This window comes from Aristolochia californica, unplaced genomic scaffold, assembly GCF_029961685.1.
Source record: "Aristolochia californica isolate CCGP_79_NKW_82.1479 unplaced genomic scaffold, dmAriCali1.0.hap1 SCAF_8, whole genome shotgun sequence".
NCBI lineage: Eukaryota > Viridiplantae > Streptophyta > Magnoliopsida > Piperales > Aristolochiaceae > Aristolochia > Aristolochia californica.
Genome location: NW_027182279.1, coordinates 3,020,139 through 3,040,051, shown reverse-complemented (window position 1 = coordinate 3,040,051; position 19,913 = coordinate 3,020,139). Strand labels below are relative to the sequence as shown.

At 40.7% G+C, this 19,913-nt stretch overlaps 2 protein-coding genes across 5 annotated transcripts; both read right to left on the bottom strand.

The window, feature by feature from the left end:
• Positions 1-1,653: 1,653 nt before the first annotated feature.
• On the bottom strand, positions 1,654-4,540 carry LOC137939269 (uncharacterized TPR repeat-containing protein At1g05150-like). Of its 2 annotated transcripts, none has more exons than XM_068784503.1 (2): positions 4,407-4,540; positions 1,654-4,330 (listed from the first exon to the last, which is right to left on the bottom strand). In XM_068784503.1, the coding sequence occupies exon 2, from the start codon at positions 4,278-4,280 to the stop codon at positions 1,887-1,889; it is 2,394 nt and encodes a 797-aa protein (XP_068640604.1). In that variant the 5' UTR covers positions 4,281-4,330; positions 4,407-4,540; the 3' UTR covers positions 1,654-1,886. The 2 variants fall into 2 exon arrangements, with proteins under 2 accessions (XP_068640604.1, XP_068640603.1); XM_068784502.1 differs by having other exon boundaries at positions 4,414-4,540.
• Positions 4,541-6,495: 1,955 nt separating this feature from the next.
• LOC137939268 (uncharacterized) lies at positions 6,496-19,510 on the bottom strand. Of its 3 annotated transcripts, none has more exons than XR_011109934.1 (3): positions 19,385-19,510; positions 7,079-8,401; positions 6,496-6,978 (listed from the first exon to the last, which is right to left on the bottom strand). XR_011109934.1 is itself a non-coding variant. In XM_068784501.1 (2 exons), exons 1-2 carry the CDS (start codon positions 19,424-19,426, stop codon positions 7,790-7,792), a joined length of 654 nt encoding a protein of 217 aa, XP_068640602.1. In that variant the 5' UTR covers positions 19,427-19,510; the 3' UTR covers positions 7,032-7,789. The 3 variants fall into 3 exon arrangements, 1 of the variants encoding a protein (XP_068640602.1); XR_011109935.1 differs by lacking the exon at positions 19,385-19,510 and adding an exon at positions 8,897-9,364; XM_068784501.1 differs by lacking the exon at positions 6,496-6,978 and having other exon boundaries at positions 7,032-8,401.
• Between the last annotated feature and the right edge of the window lie 403 nt (positions 19,511-19,913).

The following is a 19,913-nucleotide window of genomic DNA, read 5'->3' as shown; positions in this document are numbered from 1 at the left end:
CATCTGGGATCTCAAGCACATTTACTACCCCAAGAATGTGCTTTGTAAGTTCATAAGTTTCTTTGGCAGAAAAATAAAAAAGGGCCGTAGCAGTAAAGAACCAAAGAACCATGAGGCTTCTAAAGTGACCATGAACTTCAGAGCCTACTAAAGTAACATAACAAAGTTGATTTGGCCAAAACTGAGCAGCAATCCTATTTCTGCACCAAAAATTAAGGGCAAAGAGGCTAGTAAACAACTGTAAATACACTTTGGTTCAATTACCTAACAGGAAACATGGAGATAAGACAATACAATTTTGCAGCTATGGCAGTACCTATAGTTAAAAAAGATTATCCTTTTCAAAAAAATGATCACAAAAGATGTTATTAACAAGAGAAAAAAAAGAGAAGATCCACATGACCCACGCCTTCCCAGGACTAACAACGAGATCAAGGATGCAAGCAGACCTCTAAGGTTCCATGGTAAAAATCACCTTGCTGACTTTTTGTGAAGCGCAGTTTCCCATCAACACACTTCTTGCGATAATTATTATCTTGATCAATGGAGAATCACAAACCTTAGAAGTGCAAACAGCTTAGCTGACACATTAGCTAGAGAAGACGGTCCCCTAGCAGCACTTCACTGTTGGATCATTGCTTCCACTTTGATAACTTTTTCTGTTTCCTTGCTAGTCTCTTACTTCCATAGTTTTACTTCGTAGTTTGTCTCTTATTGTAGCTGCACTGCCAGGAACTCTTTCAATGGATTCCTCTTTTCTTGTAGTTATAAAAACAAATAATCACAAAGTGCACCTATGGCAGCTGCCATTTGAAAACAGCAAATGCTTCAAGAATATGATGTGGTGATAGTAATAAACTAAAATAAAATAAATCAACTAACAAAACCTGAGAAGACATAAATCAGTCACTGTATCAGAAGGTTCTGTGTGTCCCAGCATTAGGAAACTTCAGTAATCATAAAACCCTTCCGTAGGACACAGCAGACCATCATATCATAGGTCACTTAGGGTCTTCCTTCAATGGTCCAAAATCTAAATCATCCTTGGCTCTTCCAAGTAGCTTTTCATGGTACTAAAGTTAGTAGTCCAAAATCTAAATCTTTTAAATGTCGATAACAAAGTAGCTTCTCATGCACACCTGGTGGCAGTTTATTTGTGCTACTCAGCAGATTTTGAAAATGCTAATCAAAAGAATTACTTTGCTCTCAAATTAATAAATTTTACGAGCTCACTTTCAAAAATTTGTTCATTAGTCTGCTTAAAACTTGAAATGAAGATTTATGATTAAAGAGTATATTTGATACAAGAAAGCGATCAATCAAAGAGCTGGGACCTGTTGAAGAACAAGCCCCAGCTATCTGAAGGTTTCTGAGAGCATTCCAACAACCTATTCTTTTTTCTGTTACGAAGAAGTTTTAGATGGAAAGTGATATTGTTCTTGTTTTAATTGCTTTAACTGCTTTTGATCTCTTGTCCCCTTTGGGGCCTGTCATGTACATCTCTCTTTCCTTTCTTAATGAATAATTTTTATTTTTTATTTTTTTAAAGAAAAGATGAAAAATGATACATAAGCAGATTCCTCTCTTTTGTTTTTGAAAATCTATATAAGAACATAATCAATCAATGAGGTGGGACATGAAGTGTTTATCTCATGCTGCATTTCACTTCATAAAAGATTAAAATTTAAATACAAGAAAGAACAAAAACCTAATACTTACTATGGAAATTTCCATTGAACAAAGAATTATGAGCTGCTTCCTAGTGTATCCACTATACAAGAACATGAGTTACAATTAAACACTTTTACAGACTTTCACACAACAAAAGAACAATTCCCTATAGTACAGGACCATCAAACACTAGGAACAAATTCAACAACCATCAGCTAAGGATCATTTATGGAGCTCTTAGAATGCAAACTAAAAAACATGCACTTATCTTTCACAGCTTGAACCTCTTTTCCATACTCCTTAAACTTGTACTCTTCCCTTTTGAAGGCAGAGGGAACCTTTCCTTCACTATAGCACCGATTACACAAGCTGAATCGACACCGTGTCTCTTTGAACCGTGACCCAATAATTGGGTAGCGACAAATAGCACAAACATGGTGACCATGACGAGTCCTATCGCCATGTTCAAGCTTCAATAAAGTACCCATAATACCAAATCCCCAGTCAGGATCATCAAAAATTTCAACAAATTCAGGAAATGATACCATAGAAACATCAATCTCTCCATGCACTTCCATCAAGTCACTTACACCATGAGAAGGAATATAAATAGCTCTTAAAAACTTAATATAAGTCATTGCATCACTTTTTCTGATCTGAGCCCCACCTTCATTTCCAGGTCGCCATACAAGGGCATCAAAAATCGTTCTCTTACGCTTCTCTGATGACCCACTGCAAATTGGTGCTAAAATAGCAAAGAACATACCCAAATCAACTCTACCAGAACCAGAGCCGTCCAGTACTGACAATATCTTCTCGTTCATTGCTCTAACAGATCCTTGGAATGTCTCAGGCCTAAGAAAATGAAGAAATTTTCGGAGAATAACCTCCAAAGCAGCCTTCCTAATTGATTTCTCAGGAGCACCGCTGCCCGAATAAGATATGGGAACATCTGTTTCATTCATTTCCTTTTTCAGTGAATCCACATCACAACGGCTCAATCTAGTGACCCTTTGAAAAGCTCTGATTTCAAGTGCATTTGCAAGGTCTTGCCTTACGGTTGTTTTCCTACTGACACGCTTAAACTTTGAAGGCTCTACCAGAACATAAGGTGCCTCCCCATCTCCACTGCCACTTATAAATTTTTTCTTGTTTAGTACTTTCATATGTGCAATCGCGTCATATATTTCAACTCGATTTGTCATCTTAAAGGCCTCTTTAAGTGCCCTTCTTGCTTCCTCTGCCTCACCAGCCCCTAACAGCGAAACAGCCTTGTTCAACTGAGCCCGCCAATTGTTTGGCCAAACTGCAAGTACCCGAGTGTACATTTCTGAAGCTCGTTGATACCTCCCCACATCCATAAAAAGCCCACCAAGATTGTACAGAGCATCAATATGCCCAGGACGAAGATCAATTGCCTTTTGAAACTCCTGAATTGCCCTCTCGTCCTCACCCATGGCATGTAGAGCAGAGCCCAGGTCACAATGCGCATCTGCATAGTCAGATTTCAGGAAAATTGCCTCTTCTAAAGCTTTCACAGCTGCCAGATACTCTCCAACCCCAAAAAGAGCACTACCCAAAAGCTTCAAAGCTCGGTAATGTGTAGGGCAAAGAATTGCAGCTTCTCTATAATGCTCACAGGCACTGAGAACCATACCTTCTCCTTCTAGAGCAATGCCGAGATTGACATGGATTTGAGGCAGGAGGTAAGCCCATTGAGTGCCACCCGCCTCGGCTGCATCCATAGCCAGTAAAAATTCCTCTTTGGCTTCCGAGGACTGACCAAGAGCATAAAGGGTGTTTCCGGTGCGAAAATGCGGTCGCACGTCGGCCGGCTGGAGCTCACAGGCGCGCTTGAAGCTGATTAAGCCGTCTTTAAAAAGGTAGTGCTCGTAGAGCACACGACCTATTGCCATGTGCCCATCGAAGGCCTCTTCCCGCGAGCGAGCACTATCAGCACGACCCCGAAGACCGGCCACCTCCTTTGCAAACTGCGCGTAGTCATTCCCGCTCTCCTCCCAGTAGATCCTTCTGTCGCACTCGGCGGGACCCAGCTCCCTAGACCACCCAGCGGTGTCGGAGAAAGTATCCGAATTGTCCCCTTTAATCTTCCCGTCTTTCATCTGCTTCATCCTCAATCGCTTGATGAGAATCTCCAAATCTTCCACAAGCTTCCACGTATCGTCGAACACGATCCCATGGTTGGGCGAGGCAGCCCAGGCGGCAGTCCCCTCCTTCTTGAGGGGCTCACCGACGGGCGCCCTCTCATCAGCGATGGAAGACGAGGAGGCCTCAGAAGTTAAAAAAACGCCCGAGTCGAGGTCGAGCCCAAGGGCGTCGAAATCCCGGTCGACGTCCCCGGCGCCGTCGTCGTAAGTACGGAGAAGCCCATCGTACGTGAGACCCTTCTCCCCGTCAATGAACTCCCCATAAGTGCGAAAAACCTCGTCGAGAATCGCATTAATCTGCTCATCACTGAACTTCACCCCCGGGTTCACAGCCACGACCAGCGCCGCCATTTCTTGCCGGTTCAGGCCACCATCACGGTTCGAGTCGAATTGCTGGAAAATCTTCTTCACCTTCTCGGTTCGGCCGCCTCTGGTAGCCATGCCTCCGCACTCTCCTCTCGGTCCCTCGTCCCCTCGTCCTCCGCTCAGATCTGAGAAATAGAAAGACTTACTATTCACAGAGAGACAAAAAGAGCTCGACCCTCTTACTCTTTCTAGGATTCGTACCCTTTACCTTCTTTTCCCCGCTTTTCCCTCTGTCGACTGGATTCCCCCCTCTTTTTCTCTGCCACTGTTTAGCTTCGGGAGAAGTAAATAGTACTGAACACAGAGGAATTACGTTGGAAAAGCAGAAGAAGAAGAAGAAGAGGAGGAGAGAAGAGGAGAATTAATGGAGATCGTGATTATGGGCTTATGCTGAAATGGAGCCCACTACGTGAGAGGCTCAACTAACTTTCAGTTGGATCAATAATTAAGTTAAACTAAATATCTAATTAATCACAATATTAATAAAATTGAATTAAATATTTTTATTGAAAAGAGGACGAAAAGGAAAAAGAAGAACATGGGCTGGGCCCGCTTAATTTATTGGCCCGTAACGGATAAAATGGAAACACGTGTAAGCAGCTTGAAGACCACTCAAGCTCCAACATTTGGAAGAATCTTAATGACAAGAAAAATGGTCCCTACTGTACCTGTTGCTTTTATTTTTTTAAAAAAATTTTCAAATAATTTTTTTTTCTACTTTTTTTTGTAATTATTTCGAAGACTTAAAATACCCATTAGAAGAAAATTTAATCAAATTCAGAATTTTTTTTTTTGGAATAAACCTGGACCTAAGGTTTCATAATACCCGAAAAATATCGCCTTTTTTTGGGGTATTTTGAATGTCTAGGGCTTATAACTCGATAGTAAAAATATGAAACTTAGGAATATATTGGGAAAATATCAAAATATACCACCTAGTATATAAATTCATGTTTAGATTATGTAACTTTTTATAGTATATTAATTTATATATATCGTGTATAAATACAATAATCTATAAGAAACTAGGGACATCACCTATCTCCACATTGGTATGATATTGTCCATTTAGGTCTAAACCCTCATGGATTTGCTCTTAGGTTTTACCCCTAAAAGGCATCATACCAATGAAGATATTGTTCACACTTATATATCCAAGATTCTCCCTACTTCTAGCCAATGTGGGACTTTAGCCGTATAACTATTTTGTTGAAAAAATTTTAAAAAAAAAAAATCATACCAATTTTTTTTTTTAAAAAAAAGGTGGTATTAGTTGAAGGCCATAGGCTAAGTGGGTCCTTCAAATTATATGTTTGGTATCATTAAGTCATGTATCAAAAAGGTGATCTCAAAGTAGCTCCAAACCATATGATAGACTTCAACAGCAGCCATCATTGGAGATTGCTTGAAGCTCCAATCTTTGCAACAAGAGAAGTTCGTTTGATTAGGGTGGGTGACTGCTCGGGGAAACAAATGGGTTCATGACTGTGGAAGGGAATCCTACGGTGGAGTGAAATAACAAGTATACAAAGGACCTTCTGGAAGCTTTTGCAACAAGTTGGGTGGCAACCACACGCATCCATTCAATACCCGTGGTTGGTCCACCACAAGCGTGTATAAAGACAATTTTTTTTTTTTGTTAGGTGGAAATTGAAAACAAAATTAAAAAATTTTAAATTAATAAAAAAATTATATACCTAAACAAATATGGTTACTTGTATAATAACTAATAATTAATTAATTAAATATTTCATTAATAAAATAAGATAAATTCATGTTTAGTATAAATTAATTCAATAATTATGAGTTAAAATTAACCGGTGCACTAATTAATTATAAAAAAATAAAATACTTAAAATACTTAAACAAAAATGTATATTTTTATAATATCTAGATACTTAATCAAATTCTTACTTTAATAATATTTTAATTATCATTCTTAAATCACTAATTTAATATAATAATAACAATAACAAAAATAATAAATAAAATAAAATATTATTTTATTAATAACATGGGATAGATTTTAATGTAGTACACATTAATAATATAATTCTAAAAAATAGAATAATTAAACAAAAATACTTGATCAAATGCTTATTTTAATAATATTTTAATTAGATCACTAATTTAATATATTAAAAGTAATAATAAATATATTAAATAAATAAAATATTTTATTAATAACATAATATAGATTTTAATATAGTATAAATTAATAATATAATTACAAAAACAAAAATATTAGTTTAAATTACTATAAAAAATTAAAAAGAAAACAAGAGGCGAGAGAGGGGGACAGAGAGAGTGAGAGGTAACAGAGGGGAAGCAGAGAAGGCGGAGAGAGAATAATCATCATTCACCGTTTCGGTCCGTGACGAAGGATTGTTTTTTTTTTTTTTTTTTTTTTAAATAGTTTGTGGCTAAGAGAGAATGATAGGACAATCGGAAGCACCTAACTGCGAATGATGATGTTTCTGATTGGCAAAACTATCAGATGGGCTGGGATTCAAATCCACAACAGACTCATTTCAATTATAATGCTCAGCAATTTGAACAGAGTTATAATGGAAATTGGATTTTATGATTTTCCAGAAATCAAAGGAGGAGAGAAGCATAAATGAGATCAGTACAGAAAGGGTTTGTCCGAACTGACCTTCGTTGCCGGCAAGGAAACCTAAAAACGTCGTTGCAGAAAGTGAATGTGCAAGGTGAGAAAGATTTTAATAACAGGAAGCTTAAGCAACGAGTCATTCTTCAATGAAAGCTAAACCTGCAAATCAACCCATTTTTTAAAGAAAGAAAAGAGATCAGATTTGTAAGGCGGAGCAAACTCGAAAAATTATCATGGTTCCTTTGAGAGAAAAACGTACGCAACAGAAGCAGAAGGGGATATTGACTCTGTGTGCGGAGTGGGAGCCGCTCCGTCCACTGGATCTGCAATCATATAGTCTTCTTCCTGGCCTAGAAAAGATGTCAAAAACCATCTCTGTGCTTCGCCATCAGTCCTGTGGATATGCAGACCACCAACTGCCATAGTTGATGATACATTGCTTAAGAGTATCGTTAGCAGGAAGAAGAACAGCAGGTGCAGCAGCCGTGGCAGCAGTAGAAGGTCATGTCCGGCCACTCTCTTAATCATATTTGGGTATGCAAACCACTCAACAGTGGGAAGGTGACAGCTGCTTGAACTTGAAACGGTATTCTGCAAATCTGTTTCATGACTTCACCTGCTAGTCAGTTGAATCTCAAAGCAGCAGATACGTGAATCTGTATGTACCTGTGTTAATGGTTTGAAATGCTCATACGAATCAAGATTCCTGCAAAGCCTAAAAGTATTGAGTTAGTCATGATTCTTGCATGTCCATGGATGACTGCACGACTACAACAGATTTCTGATACACAATCAAGGCATGGGAGGTACAGACACTGGTAGTGGCACACAAACACGGAGAATTTGCTAATTCGTTCAGCTAGATTAGTGATTATGAAAGATCAGTTGCATCCATTTGAGAACAGCTCTAGAGAGAGAGAGAGAGCACAAAGAAATAATTACATGAAACAGCAAGCAAGATTATGATAACTCAGTCAGCCAAGGATTCAACAGACAGATATGTCATGCCAGCAATGAGATTTTCGATTTCAGGTGATGCAAAACTTGGTGCCCTTTCAGTAATAACTCTATTCAAATCTATGGCAACTTCATCTTCCTCGAATTGTGTTTCCAGATCCCAAACCCTGAAGATATTTTCTGGTGATTCCAAGTCCTCAATTGACCCAAAACTGATTTCTTCAGCACTTTCAATGTCATCTAAGTCCAGAAATGCAGACATAAGATCGTATTGCATGTCCTCATGAATTTGTGAGAGTTCTAAATCTCCATTAGTTGGAACTTTAGTAGCCTCTGGCTCTCCTTTAATCAGAATTTTATCATCTCTTCTTGCTGAGATGTTCTTGGATTCATCAATTGAAGGGCGAGAAGATGAAGTAATTTCAGGATCAACAATATGGAGCAATGCATCTTTCAGGAGATCCAAACTACTCTCTTGTAATTCAAAATTGCTTATAAAGCACGAATCTACCCAGGCAGCATCTTCAGAAGAGATTAGATCGCTGCTGATATTCGCCATCCCAAAGTCAGGAATGAGAGAAGAAATAAAGTCTTGAGGCTCACTATCTTCCAGTGCTGTTTTTACCTGCATAAATGGATGATGAATAGTTATCACAAACTAAAAAGCCTACAAATCGAAATGCACTTCTGCCTGTTCCTACCTCATAAAATTTTTGTCCATTAATCCTACTTTATATGCTACATACGCTACAGTAGCATTAAAAAGCTCTGAAGGCAAAGATAGAATGTCATTATACTTAATCCTTGCAGAATGTAATAGTTGAATCTCAAGAGAGGAACAAACATAATAATAATAACAACTACTACAAATTATACTAAGAACTTAAAACTATTTTTTGGGTAACAATTGAAACATGTAACGCTTTTTTCCCTTCTTTTAGTAACACCACTTCAATGAAATAAGGTATAAGGACATATTTTCCCTCTCTTCATCTTAATCTAAGCATATAAAACAGCAATCTAAGTACATAAGAAGAAACATAACAAGCCTAGATATGAGAAAGAGCATACGACCCACCCCACACACACACGCACACACACAAATGACCAGAACGCACACCTGGAATTTACTTCTTAACACTCCCATCAAGGTGGAGCATATACATTGAATAACTTCAACTTCCTTCTACCAAGGGTTCCAGTGAAGAAATATCCAAGTAAATCAGCTGATCGAACATAAAGGGTCATTTTCTTCCCACTCATGATAGCATCCCAGATAGAGGCAATCCACTTCAATGGGTTTGCTTCTCTCATGAAACACTGAGTTGCTTGCGATAAAGATAGTTACCTAATTGTTATATCCCATTACCACAGGCTCTACAATAGTAAACTCCAAGTCAATAATGAGACTTGATCCACAGAATAAACCAACAAAAATTTTGTGACTACCCCAACTTCATGTCTTCTTTTCCAAATAGTACATATGTAGTGAACTTGAATTCATTTGTTTAGAATTCTTCTAAAATGTTGCTTTACAGCTCTGAAATAAAATATACAAAGAGGGAAGCAACCCTCAAACTACATTTGGAAAGGAATTTCCAACAATTAAAGAGTGTAGGAGAACTCCTTCCCAAGCCAGCTTATCAGACATAAGTCTTTAATTTCTTCAAATATGTGAATGAATCTCCTTGGGGAGAGGGGAGGTGGGGGTGCTTCATTCAACTAATGATAATGGCAGAATCCCCCTCTACAAGGACTGTGTCTGAGAAATTCAGAAAAAAATAGCTTGATGCCCTGGAGTAATGCTTGTCTTTCAGTTGCCAATTGGACCAGAAAAAGATAATAGTAGAGCTCTCTTGTGATTCTAATAACAAACTCAATGCCAATCAGGCCCAAATTACACATTAGATCACCCCTTGATATTAGCACCCAGATTATCTTTTGGGATAATAAATATTCGCATGATGCTTGCAATAGAAATGTTTGCTCCTGACCTTTCACAAACTTTTTACCATATCTGTTACAGTATCATGAAAACACAAAACAGTACCATAAACGTACAAATACTTTCATAATTTTATTATATCTCGAATTTAATATTCCAATACTCAGAAGTAACTAACCCCACTTCATGCATGTGCATCTATGTGAATTTCCTCCAGCATCCTGCTTTAATAGTCACTAGCTCAATTATTAGCTTTTTTTCTCTAGAAACTACCCTCCCACTTCATCCATGTAATTTTTGGCCTTCACTATTTCTTGTTAATTCATCACTAGACATCTACTGCAATCTTACTGATACATGATACTAGGTCCCCATTGAACATGTTGAGACCATCTTAAATGACTCTTTCTTATTTTTCTTTTCCACTGGTGTTAACTCCAATGTTCACAATTTCAAATTTGTGTTTCATATTTTCCAATGCATGGCTCAGCCTTCTCATTTTCACATCCTCATCTTAGATAGATGTTGTTCCTAACTATGCATTACCATTTCAGCAGTGCAACTATGAAACCTAGTCAATTGCCAAAATAAGCAAAACTAGTAAAAGCAATTTTCCCTGCATGAGCTATATCATTCTAATACAGTAACCTCCTTGTTCTTTTTACTTTATTCCCCTCTCTTGAGTGGAAACAATTTTTAAAACCAGAGAATAACTAGCCACACAATTCACTGGATTGGGGAGAGGGGAGAGAGAGAGAGAGAGAGAGAACTAACAGGGAAGCTCACTATAACAGGGAACTGAAGATTGACCCCTCTTTCACTAATTGAACTGGTACACTAGTAGCAGATCATGGTACATGAGATCAGAGAGAAATAAAGCCTCCAGCCGGATTTTGATTTTTGTGAAAAATATGCCAGTGACAATAAGTAGGGCAAGCATCATTCTTGCACCAAATGATGATAACCTTAGAATCACATTCACCCACATCAAAGCAGATCTAAAAATTCTCAAACCATGAAGCAACCACAGCTCTGAAGAATGAGAACAAGCAATACCAGGAGAACTGGTGTAGGAAACTATGGAAGAGCATTATGTCTGCAGAACTGACCCGTAAAACCTGTGAGCCCAGATTTCTAAAGAACTACTATCAAAATTTAGGTTGATAAGGTGGGGACTGGGACTTGAAGATCTCAAGGGCACAGCCTACAGAGGGGGTGGTGGATCAAGAGGGATGTGACAAAGTCTCCCATTTGTGTTAATAATACAACCGGAATGTTTTAAAGATTGAAACAATAGATGATTTGCAGAACAGACTTCATAATAACTCTCTCCAGCTGAACATTCTGCTCCAGCCACAAACATCAGAATTTCTGCCATGTCTGGTCCCAAGGCTAGAAAGGGGTAGGTAGATGCATTTCTCCACTAGCTCCCCAAAGGTAGCAGGGAAGCAAAGCAGCAGACACAACTTCAAAAGGAAGGTGGACTTAACTTTGATGAGAGAACAAGATTTTTTTTTTTTTTTTTTTTTTTATGAAGATGTAATTTTATTAAAAAAGGAAGAGAAAAAAACAAAACTACAAAAGCGGAGGGCGCAAATCCTTAACAACGAGAGATTGCAGGAAAGCTCCCTCCTTGGCAAGCACATCTGCTGCCGAATTAGCAGATCTCGGAATGTGAGACCAAATACAAGAAAAGGAAGAAACAATATCCAAGATCTCCTGGAATACATCCCAATGCCTCCATGGGGGAGAAGAATTGCGCTGGCACCAACCAATCACCACCTTGGAATCTCCTTCGATGTGAATGGGCCCACTACATTTGTCTTTGAACACCCGCAATCCATTAAGAAGGCCATGTAATTCCGCTGACATTGAGTCGGATATGCCTAAAGGACCAGCATAGGAAAAACATTGATTCCCAGTTGAGTCTGAAATGACACCCCCAAATCCCGCTATCCCGGGATTTCCAAGAAAAGATCCATCAAAGTTTAGTTTTAGGTAGCCAGTTTCCGGAGGGGTCCATTCCTGCATAACTGGGATTTTAGCTCCGATGTGCATCCTCGCCAAATTGCTCCAGTTGTGTCGAATGTCAGTGCCTTTGAAAGAGGAGAAGGGTTTTTTTGTCAATAACCAGGTTGATATCTGCCCTATCATTCTATCAACAATTCTAGCCGCAGATACGCTTTTAGCATCAAACCGCCTTCTATTCCGTTCATTCCAAAGCCCCCAAGGAATGAAGCTAACACAAGCTGAGATAATCAATTTACCGAGGCCAGGAAGGGAATATCCCAAGATCGACTTGCAAAAGCTAATCAGGTCGACAGCAATACAAAATTGAATCTCCAATTTGCTTAAAATAGAGGTCCACACAGTCCATGAGAACTGGCACTGAAGAAGAGTATGACCGGTGGATTCATCTTCATTGTGGCAGAAAGGGCATAGTGGATCTATAGATGGGTGACCTCTTCTTCTGAGCACATTAGCCATGAGAATTTTACTTTGACAAGCGTTCCACATGAAAAATTTTACCTTAGGGGGGGCACATAGATTCCAGACGAAATTGATATCATGCTCCCTTTGCGTCGGATCCCAACCGTTAATGTATCCATATGCTGAAGCAACTGAGAATTTTCCACTTTTGTCAGGCCACCAAATGAGCTTGTCTTCGTTGGAAGGCCAAATTCTGACATGATTCAAAGAATCTAAGAGGCCGTTGGCTTCCATGGCCTCCATGTCAGTTAAACCCCTTCGGGGGTGTAGGTTCACATTCCCTCCCTCAAAAGCATCCACAACTGTAATTTCCTTATGAGTGGAGAGAAGGAAAAGAGTGTTGAAAGAGTTCCGTAAAGGTGCCTGTCCTGTCCACCAGTCATCCCAGAATTTAAGAGATCTTCCATTACCCACAAAAAATCTACAGGCTGATGAGAAGTTTTGAAGAAGCAAAAAAATAGATCTCCATATTGAGGACAGTCCTCTCCGGTTTCCCCCAGCCATTCACCATGGCATATTCCAGCCCAACTTGACGCGAACCATATCCTTCCAAAGATTGGAGGTATTTGTGTTGTATTTCCAAATCCATTTAAGCATTAAGGCTTTGTTCATTTCTTTTGATTTCCGAAGCCCTAGTCCTCCCAATCTTTTAGGTAAGCAGACTTCATTCCATTTGACCAAATGATATTTAAAAGAGTCACTTGATCCTCTCCATAGGAATCTTCTTTTCATTTTATCTATGGCTTTACAAACTGAGGATGGGCAAGGCAGAAAAGATAGTGCATAGTTTGGAATGCCAGCAATACAAGATTTAAGGAGAATTAGTCTGCCTGCCTTACTAAGTAACCGCCCCTTCCAACTGGCTAACCTGGATTCAATCTTTTCAACCACTGGGATCCACAGATTTTGGGAAATACGCCCATGAAACAGAGGAAGACCAAGGTACTTCGCTGGAAGCGTAGCCGTAGAGCATCCAAATAGGTTTGCCATCTCTTCAAGGTCTTCTGGGCTCACATTAAAACCAATGAGAGAGGTCTTCCTCCAATTTACTTTCTGACCTGATGCAATTTCAAAGAGCCCTAATACTGTTTTTATCCTCCTAGCAGTATCCATATCACCGGTGCCAAAAATTATGGTATCATCCGCATATTGCAAAATCGGAATATTGAAGGCCCATTGAGAACTGGTTGGGGAGAGCCATCCAAGGTCAACCGCCGAATAGAACATGGCTGAGAAAAATTCTGCTACTATGTTGAATAAAAGTGGGGATAGAGGGCCACCTTGTCTTATTTCCCTCGTGCCTTTAAAATAACCGCATACCGAACCATTGAGGATCAAGGAGTAGGTTACAGAGCCCACGCAACTTCTTATCCAAAAACGCCATTTTTCTCCAAATCCCATTTTTTCCATTGTTTCATCCAGCAGGGTCCAGTTAACACGGTCAAAAGCTTTTTCGAGATCAATCTTGAGGGCAATTCTCGGCACCTGGTTACGCTTGAAGTGATCCATAAGCTCGTGCGCAGCCATTGCGGAGTCTAAAATTTCTCTGCCCTTGAGGAAAGCGCCCTGCCCTTTGTGGATGACAAGAGGAAGCCAAATCTTCAAACGGTGCGCTAGTAGTCTTGCAATAATTTTGTATGCACTCGAGACCAAACTGATAGGGCGGAAGTCTTCTGGTTTTTCCACAGTTGTTTTCTTTGGGACCAGAGTGATAAAAGATGCACCGATGCTGCGGAATGTTATGCCATTTCTGTAAAAACCTCCTATCATATCATTGATATCTTCCTTAATCTTGGGCCAAAACTTTTTCAAAAAATCTCCATTAAAACCATCAGGACCCGGAGCTCTGTCGCTTTCCATGCCCAAAACTGCCTGCTCAATTTCTTCAGACGAGAAAGGAGATTCAAGAAGTGAGGCGGCAGTTGTGGGGATTCGGGAGAAGTTGATGTGTTGAAACCTCGGCCTGTTAGTACACTCCTCCGAATATAGACCTGTAAAAAACTGAACCAACTCATTAGTAATTGAGGTCCGACACGATGTTACCTCATTGTTGATGCATAATGAGGTAATTCGGTTGGATCTCCTTTTTGCCGAGGCAATTGCATGGAAAAACTTTGTATTTGCATCTCCCTCCTTTAACCATCTAAACCTGGCACGTTGTTTCTACTGGATCCTCTCTTGGTGTAAGATAGTTTTTAGCTTATTGTTTAAAGAGCTTCGGCGAGAGACTTCATCAGGATTTAAGTGTCTTTGTTCCTCCACCAGGTCTAGTGCCTCAATCTGAGAGATAAGAGATCCTTTCTCAACTAACAGGGAAGTGTGTCTACTTTTGGCCCATTCTTTAATTTTCTCTTTTAAGTACCGCAACTTTAGAGGGAACGCCCAATCCCTTCTACCAAGGTTTGGCCCCGCATCCCACCACTCATTGATAAGTTGTTCAAAGTTTTCCTCCATAAGCTAGAAGTTTTCAAAACGGAAAGGCGAGGGTCCCCATTTTTCAAATGTGGTAGTCAGCATAATAGGCCAATGATCAGATCCCACCTTATTGAGGACTCTTCCTGTGACGTTCTCAAACATCTGCATCCAGTCATGACAAGCCAAGAAACGGTCTAGTTTCGATAGAATTGGTCGTTGTTGTCCATTTGACCACGTGTAGTTCTTCCCAGATAGGGAAATCTCATCCAGCCCACACCCCCCAATAAAATCAGAGAAGCCTCGCATAGAGACCGAAATTCGGACTGCCGGAGGCTTTTTTTCTTGACAATACCGGATAGCGTTGAAGTCTCCTGCAAAGATCCACGGGAGATTCCAATTCTGCTTAAGAGTATTAAGTTCCTCCCAAAAAGCGTTCCGATCTCTGTATCTGGTCGGACCATATACTCCTCCCACACACCAAAGTTTCCCGGAGGAGAGATCACGAAATTGAATACCCAGTGAATACTGCCCCTTAATGACATTGATAGAGTCAAAGAAAGTTGAGTCCCATGCTAGAAGAATACCTCCTGAGTGACCAATAGCATCCACAGCTTCCCATTTAATTGAGGGACATGACCAAAGCTCTTTTGCGATGGTATCAGACATTTCTTGGCATTTGGTTTCTTGGAGAATTATTATAGAAGCCTTGAATTGAGCGAGGAAACCTGATATCATGCCACGCTTACGGGCGGCGCCAATACCTCTGACATTCCACGAGAGCAAAATCATTTACTATCTCGGTTTTGTACTCCTGATGTGATTGTCTCCCGGTAACTGACCCTTGTATACAACCCCCAATATGTTAGCCAATCTCATCATATTTTGCCATGTTTCATCGTCATATTTATGACTTTGAACTTGGAGGGCCTTCACCAGACGAGCAGATCTGTCAGTTGGAATGGGAGATGCTTTATCCATGCTCATCTTCTTAGCCAGTCTATTAGATTGCCTCCTTTGTAAGGCAGTTTCCACTTGTCTTCTTCTTCTTCTGTTTTTGGTCAGGATAGGTGGAGAGGGTGGAGCGGAGGGGATTTCTGGAGTTGAGTTGGAAAAGTCCAGATTGGCGGTCTCCATGTGAGTATTCAGAGTTTGGGTAGATTCCATCTGCCTCTCTGTTCTTCTAGATTCAGAATCCATATCAGGCTCATTTCCCGAGAAAGTTTTTTGGCCCTTTGTTTGACTTGAGGAGCTATCTTCAAGACTGATATTAGAGTCCTTCTTCCGGTTTTCTGTAATCCGGGGTTGACTACCCTGCTTGTACCCATCGAATTCAACATTCTGTGTGTTAGGGCCATTGGGATAGTCTTTCTGGGGGCAAGGGTATTTCTGGAAATGGGAATCAGGTGGCCGATTTTTTACGGGTGTGGGGGAGGGTGAGAGATAAGAGGTGGAGAAAAGAGAGAGGATATTCCCGGAATTTCCAGAATTTTCAAAATCAGCCACGCCGGTACGAGAAGAGCAGCCATAATCAGAATACTGTTCAGGAGAATCAGGGTCGGACTTAAGCTCATTCTGCGTACCTTGCGCACTCAGGGGGTGGGTAGGCTAGCTTTCCAAGGCAGAATCTGATTTTCGGAGAGGCTTCCTGATTCATCAACTTTGAATTTGAAGGTGGGTTGTGATTTTTAAAATTTTCAGGATGGAGCTGATCTGAGACCTTACCCCCATTTGTTTTTTCGAAAGTTGGGCCCGAGAGTAGAGTGTTTGGTGCCGCACTTCCCGTCTTCCCAGATAGGGTAGGCAAATTTGAATTAAAGAGCTCTGACACGCCGTTAGTAGTCCTCGGGAGGGCACCCTCCGACACAACGTAAGTGGTTTTCGGCAAAGGGGTTACTGGTTCGTATCCCATCTTCCCAGATGAGGGGGACGGAATTAATTTTGAAAATTTGGACTCATAGTCAGTGGGTCTCGGGATAGGGGAAATCTCGGGATAGCTTTTTGCTGAAATTTTTTTTGAATTTAGACCTGAGTCAGGACTCGGGAGTGGGGATGACTCACCTGAGTGGGAGATATTCGGACTCATGTCTTCGGAGTTGACTCGTTCAGTGCTCTGAGAGGCTGAGTCCGAGGTCGAGCTTCTTCTTCCTCGCGTCCGGCAACGTTTCGGTGGACACAGTATGCAGGGGTCCTCAAAAGATACCTCTATCCACACGAAATTTCCCCCGAAGCAGAGCTTTTGGAAGCATTTCTCGCTCCAGCGTGAGTTTGGATCGACGAATGCCTTTGCAACTTCGAGGTCTGTTCCCTCCATTGTGACGTCCGACCACTTGATGATCTTTCCGAAGGTTACAAAAATCTCGGTGAGAACCTTCATCATCCACAGCTCGATCGGAAGGCCGCGGATCGAGATCCATTGGCCAAGGAGCTTGCATATTGTAGTTTCTGTCCACTGCGAAACACATAGGTCATCCTCTTGGAGCCATTTCCTGTTTTCCAGGATTACTTCCGTCTCCTCCATCGATTGTGGACGAACCAGCCATTTCCGTGGCTCCATCCTCGCGACCATGGGCTGTGTTCGAAAGAAGTCTCCGAACCAAATCTTGAGGTTATCGCAATTCCACTTCTCAGAGTTCGATTCTACGATCAAGCCGGCAATGAGGTTTTTCTTTCCATTTTCGAAGATTTCGGGCAGTAAATCAATGGTAGGAAGTTGCTATGTCGTGCGGGGGAAAGTAGGGGGGGTTGATACGGGGGACGGTGGTTGGGGAGCTTGACGATTCTGAGTGGACTGGGTTAACGGGGGGAAATTTCGAGGATCGTTGATGAGAGGAAGGCTTATTTTCCTCGTCGTCAGCTTGAAAAATGTAGAGTGCTTCTCTCCGATTTCCAGAATTACATCTCGCATCTCCTTTTAGCACTGAATCTGCCCGAACGTCTCCGGTAGGTATACTCGAGCCATTATGGTGAACTCACGTCTTTGTATCACCTTCAGTTCTCGGACGCCATATTTCCTGAAAACGTAGAGGGAGAAAGAGATGTCGCCAATTCTGAGTTCCCGAAGTCTCAGGTCGTGGCCGGCAAGAACATCTTCCAGGCAGCGAGCGAAATCCGAAAGTGCAGCCATGGGGATCGAGATAAAAGAACTCTTCCAGCCGTTTTGTATCGTGATTCTCACCACCTTGTTATTTCGCTGTTGATTTAGAGTCATTGTAATCGCAGAGTCGCCGTATCGCCATGTTTTGTCTCCGGGCTTCCCATTTTCTTTCCTTCTGGTTGTTTTGCCTTTCACTGTGCTCTAGGGTCCTTCCTCCGTTGTCGCATGCGGATTGCCTCCGTCTGGTTGCTGCGTAAACACAGTGTCGGGAGTAAGCATAGCATCTGGCTTGCCGAGATGTAGGGGACGATTTTCCTTCTGCTTCCCATAATCCGATAGGGCCTTCTTCCCGAGTGGCAATGATCCCGCGTTGTGCTCCTTCCGTCGCCGCTCCAGAGGTCGCTCCCGCGTCAGCATCATTTTTCCGACCATGAGAGAGAACAAGATATGAAGCAATAAGTGATCCATTATGCATTGTGAGAGCCACAAAGTTTGCAAAGAGCTTTATCATAGTTCCCCTCAAGTAGGATCGAATCTGAGAATTCTCCTACAAGTTGCAATCAGATTAAAGGGTACTTTGGGGGACCAGATAGCTCCTAACCAAGGGGAGCAAAATAAAGCTCCTTTTTACTTTCCCCCAACCCAGCCACTCGCAAGGCTTTCCACTTAAGAGGCTTAAGCACCAACTTTTGATATAGAAACACACAAGCAGTAGATATGTCTCAAAGACAAGGCAAAACCAAATGCTAACATTTCGGTACACTGGCTTCGGAAACCTTAGAACCAAACGATGGAATTCAACAGATCAATTTTTTTGCTAGGAGTGCAGCAGGTAGAATGGTAGGAAAGGTCTCGGACAGATTTAAATGGTATGGGGAAGCACCAGACTTTTTGCACCATGTATACTGGATGAATGTTGACCACCAAGCCCATTGCAGTGCTGAAGTTTTTCACTGTAAATAGCACATAGGACTTTCTGGTCTGTGATCTAAATAACTATATAGCTTGAGCTTGTAGATACTTGTTGATATAAGAGTTATATTTCACAAAAAGAAGCTTCTCAACTATTGAGGCTAGAGAATCCCTCTCTTTCCTCTTGTATTGATGTTATTCTAAACGCAAAGTTTTCCACAATTTGCTAATAAGAAAAATATTTTAAAAAATAAAGGATCAGATAGCTTACGGGTATCAAATTTCTACAATTTAAACGTAAGAAAATTGAAAATCACTTATTCCAGAAACCATAAGAGGGAATTGAGGGATATCTTATTATTTTCAGAAAGATAAATAACATCACTAGAAAAGGGTTCTAATTGGCAGTGAAAATCCAAGCTCCAAACACTCAAAGAGAAGCAGTTTGTTTTTTGGCCGGCCAAACGTGCAGTAGCTAATCCTCCTAACAAAGTACAAAGATGAGACTGATCTAAACTCATCCATGCACGCAGTAATATGCAGGAATTAAAAACAGCATGAGGACTGAAATTAGTGTGCTTCACAAAATTGATATGAAATTGTATTAACAGAAAGAAAAAAAAAACAAAAGGAAAAGCATTTGCGCAACTACTGGATTTACCAGGCAAAGGGTAAAAAGATCGTCACAGGAAGCACAAAATCCAGCGTCTGACGGAGCTTTAACATAAATAAATATGATATAAACACAGTACCTCCACATTGGAATATGCTTTCAAACCGATCTGCCCCTCCATAGGACAGGGAAGTAAGTTTCAATAGAAGCGATGAAGCGCTGCTAACTTGATCAGTCCACCAAAAGGCGTTTCGTCCCTCTGAACGCGTTCTGATTCTGTTGAAATCTGCATTTAGGGTGGGGAAGAGGGTTTTGTACTTTAGTTAAATAATAAAAAACGGATTTGAAAAAGGAAAAATATTCCTTTGCCAAGGGATCCTGACAAAGTAGATCTCCAACTACAAATTACTTTTTTAACCTAAATTTCTTCAAGAATTGATTCATAGAACTAAGCCAAGTTCGAGCAGCTTGCGAACCGGATCGGTTTGAAGCCACCCCTACCTAGAACTCATCTTCTATATCTCTCGGATATGTGGGTTTTCCTTAGTCTTATGGCTTGAGCCCATCTTCTATCATATTTGGATGTGTGTGTCTTCTTTAGTCTTATAGGTTTGGCCACATTTTCCAACACAATCTTTAGCAAAAAAAAATTAATTTGTCCTAAGCAT

What these genes read in the sequence shown, in the direction of transcription:
- LOC137939269 (XM_068784503.1), bottom strand. Translation starts at nt 4,280, where the DNA reads ATGGCTACCAGAGGCGGCCGAACCGAGAAGGTGAAGAAGATTTTCCAG.
- LOC137939268 (XM_068784501.1), bottom strand. Translation starts at nt 19,426, where the DNA reads ATGGAGGGGCAGATCGGTTTGAAAGCATATTCCAATGTGGAG. An exon ending in AAGCATATTCCAATGTGGAG is followed by an intron (nt 8,402 to 19,384) that starts GTACTGTGTTTA and finishes CCATTTATGCAG; the next exon opens with GTAAAAACAGCACTGGAAGA.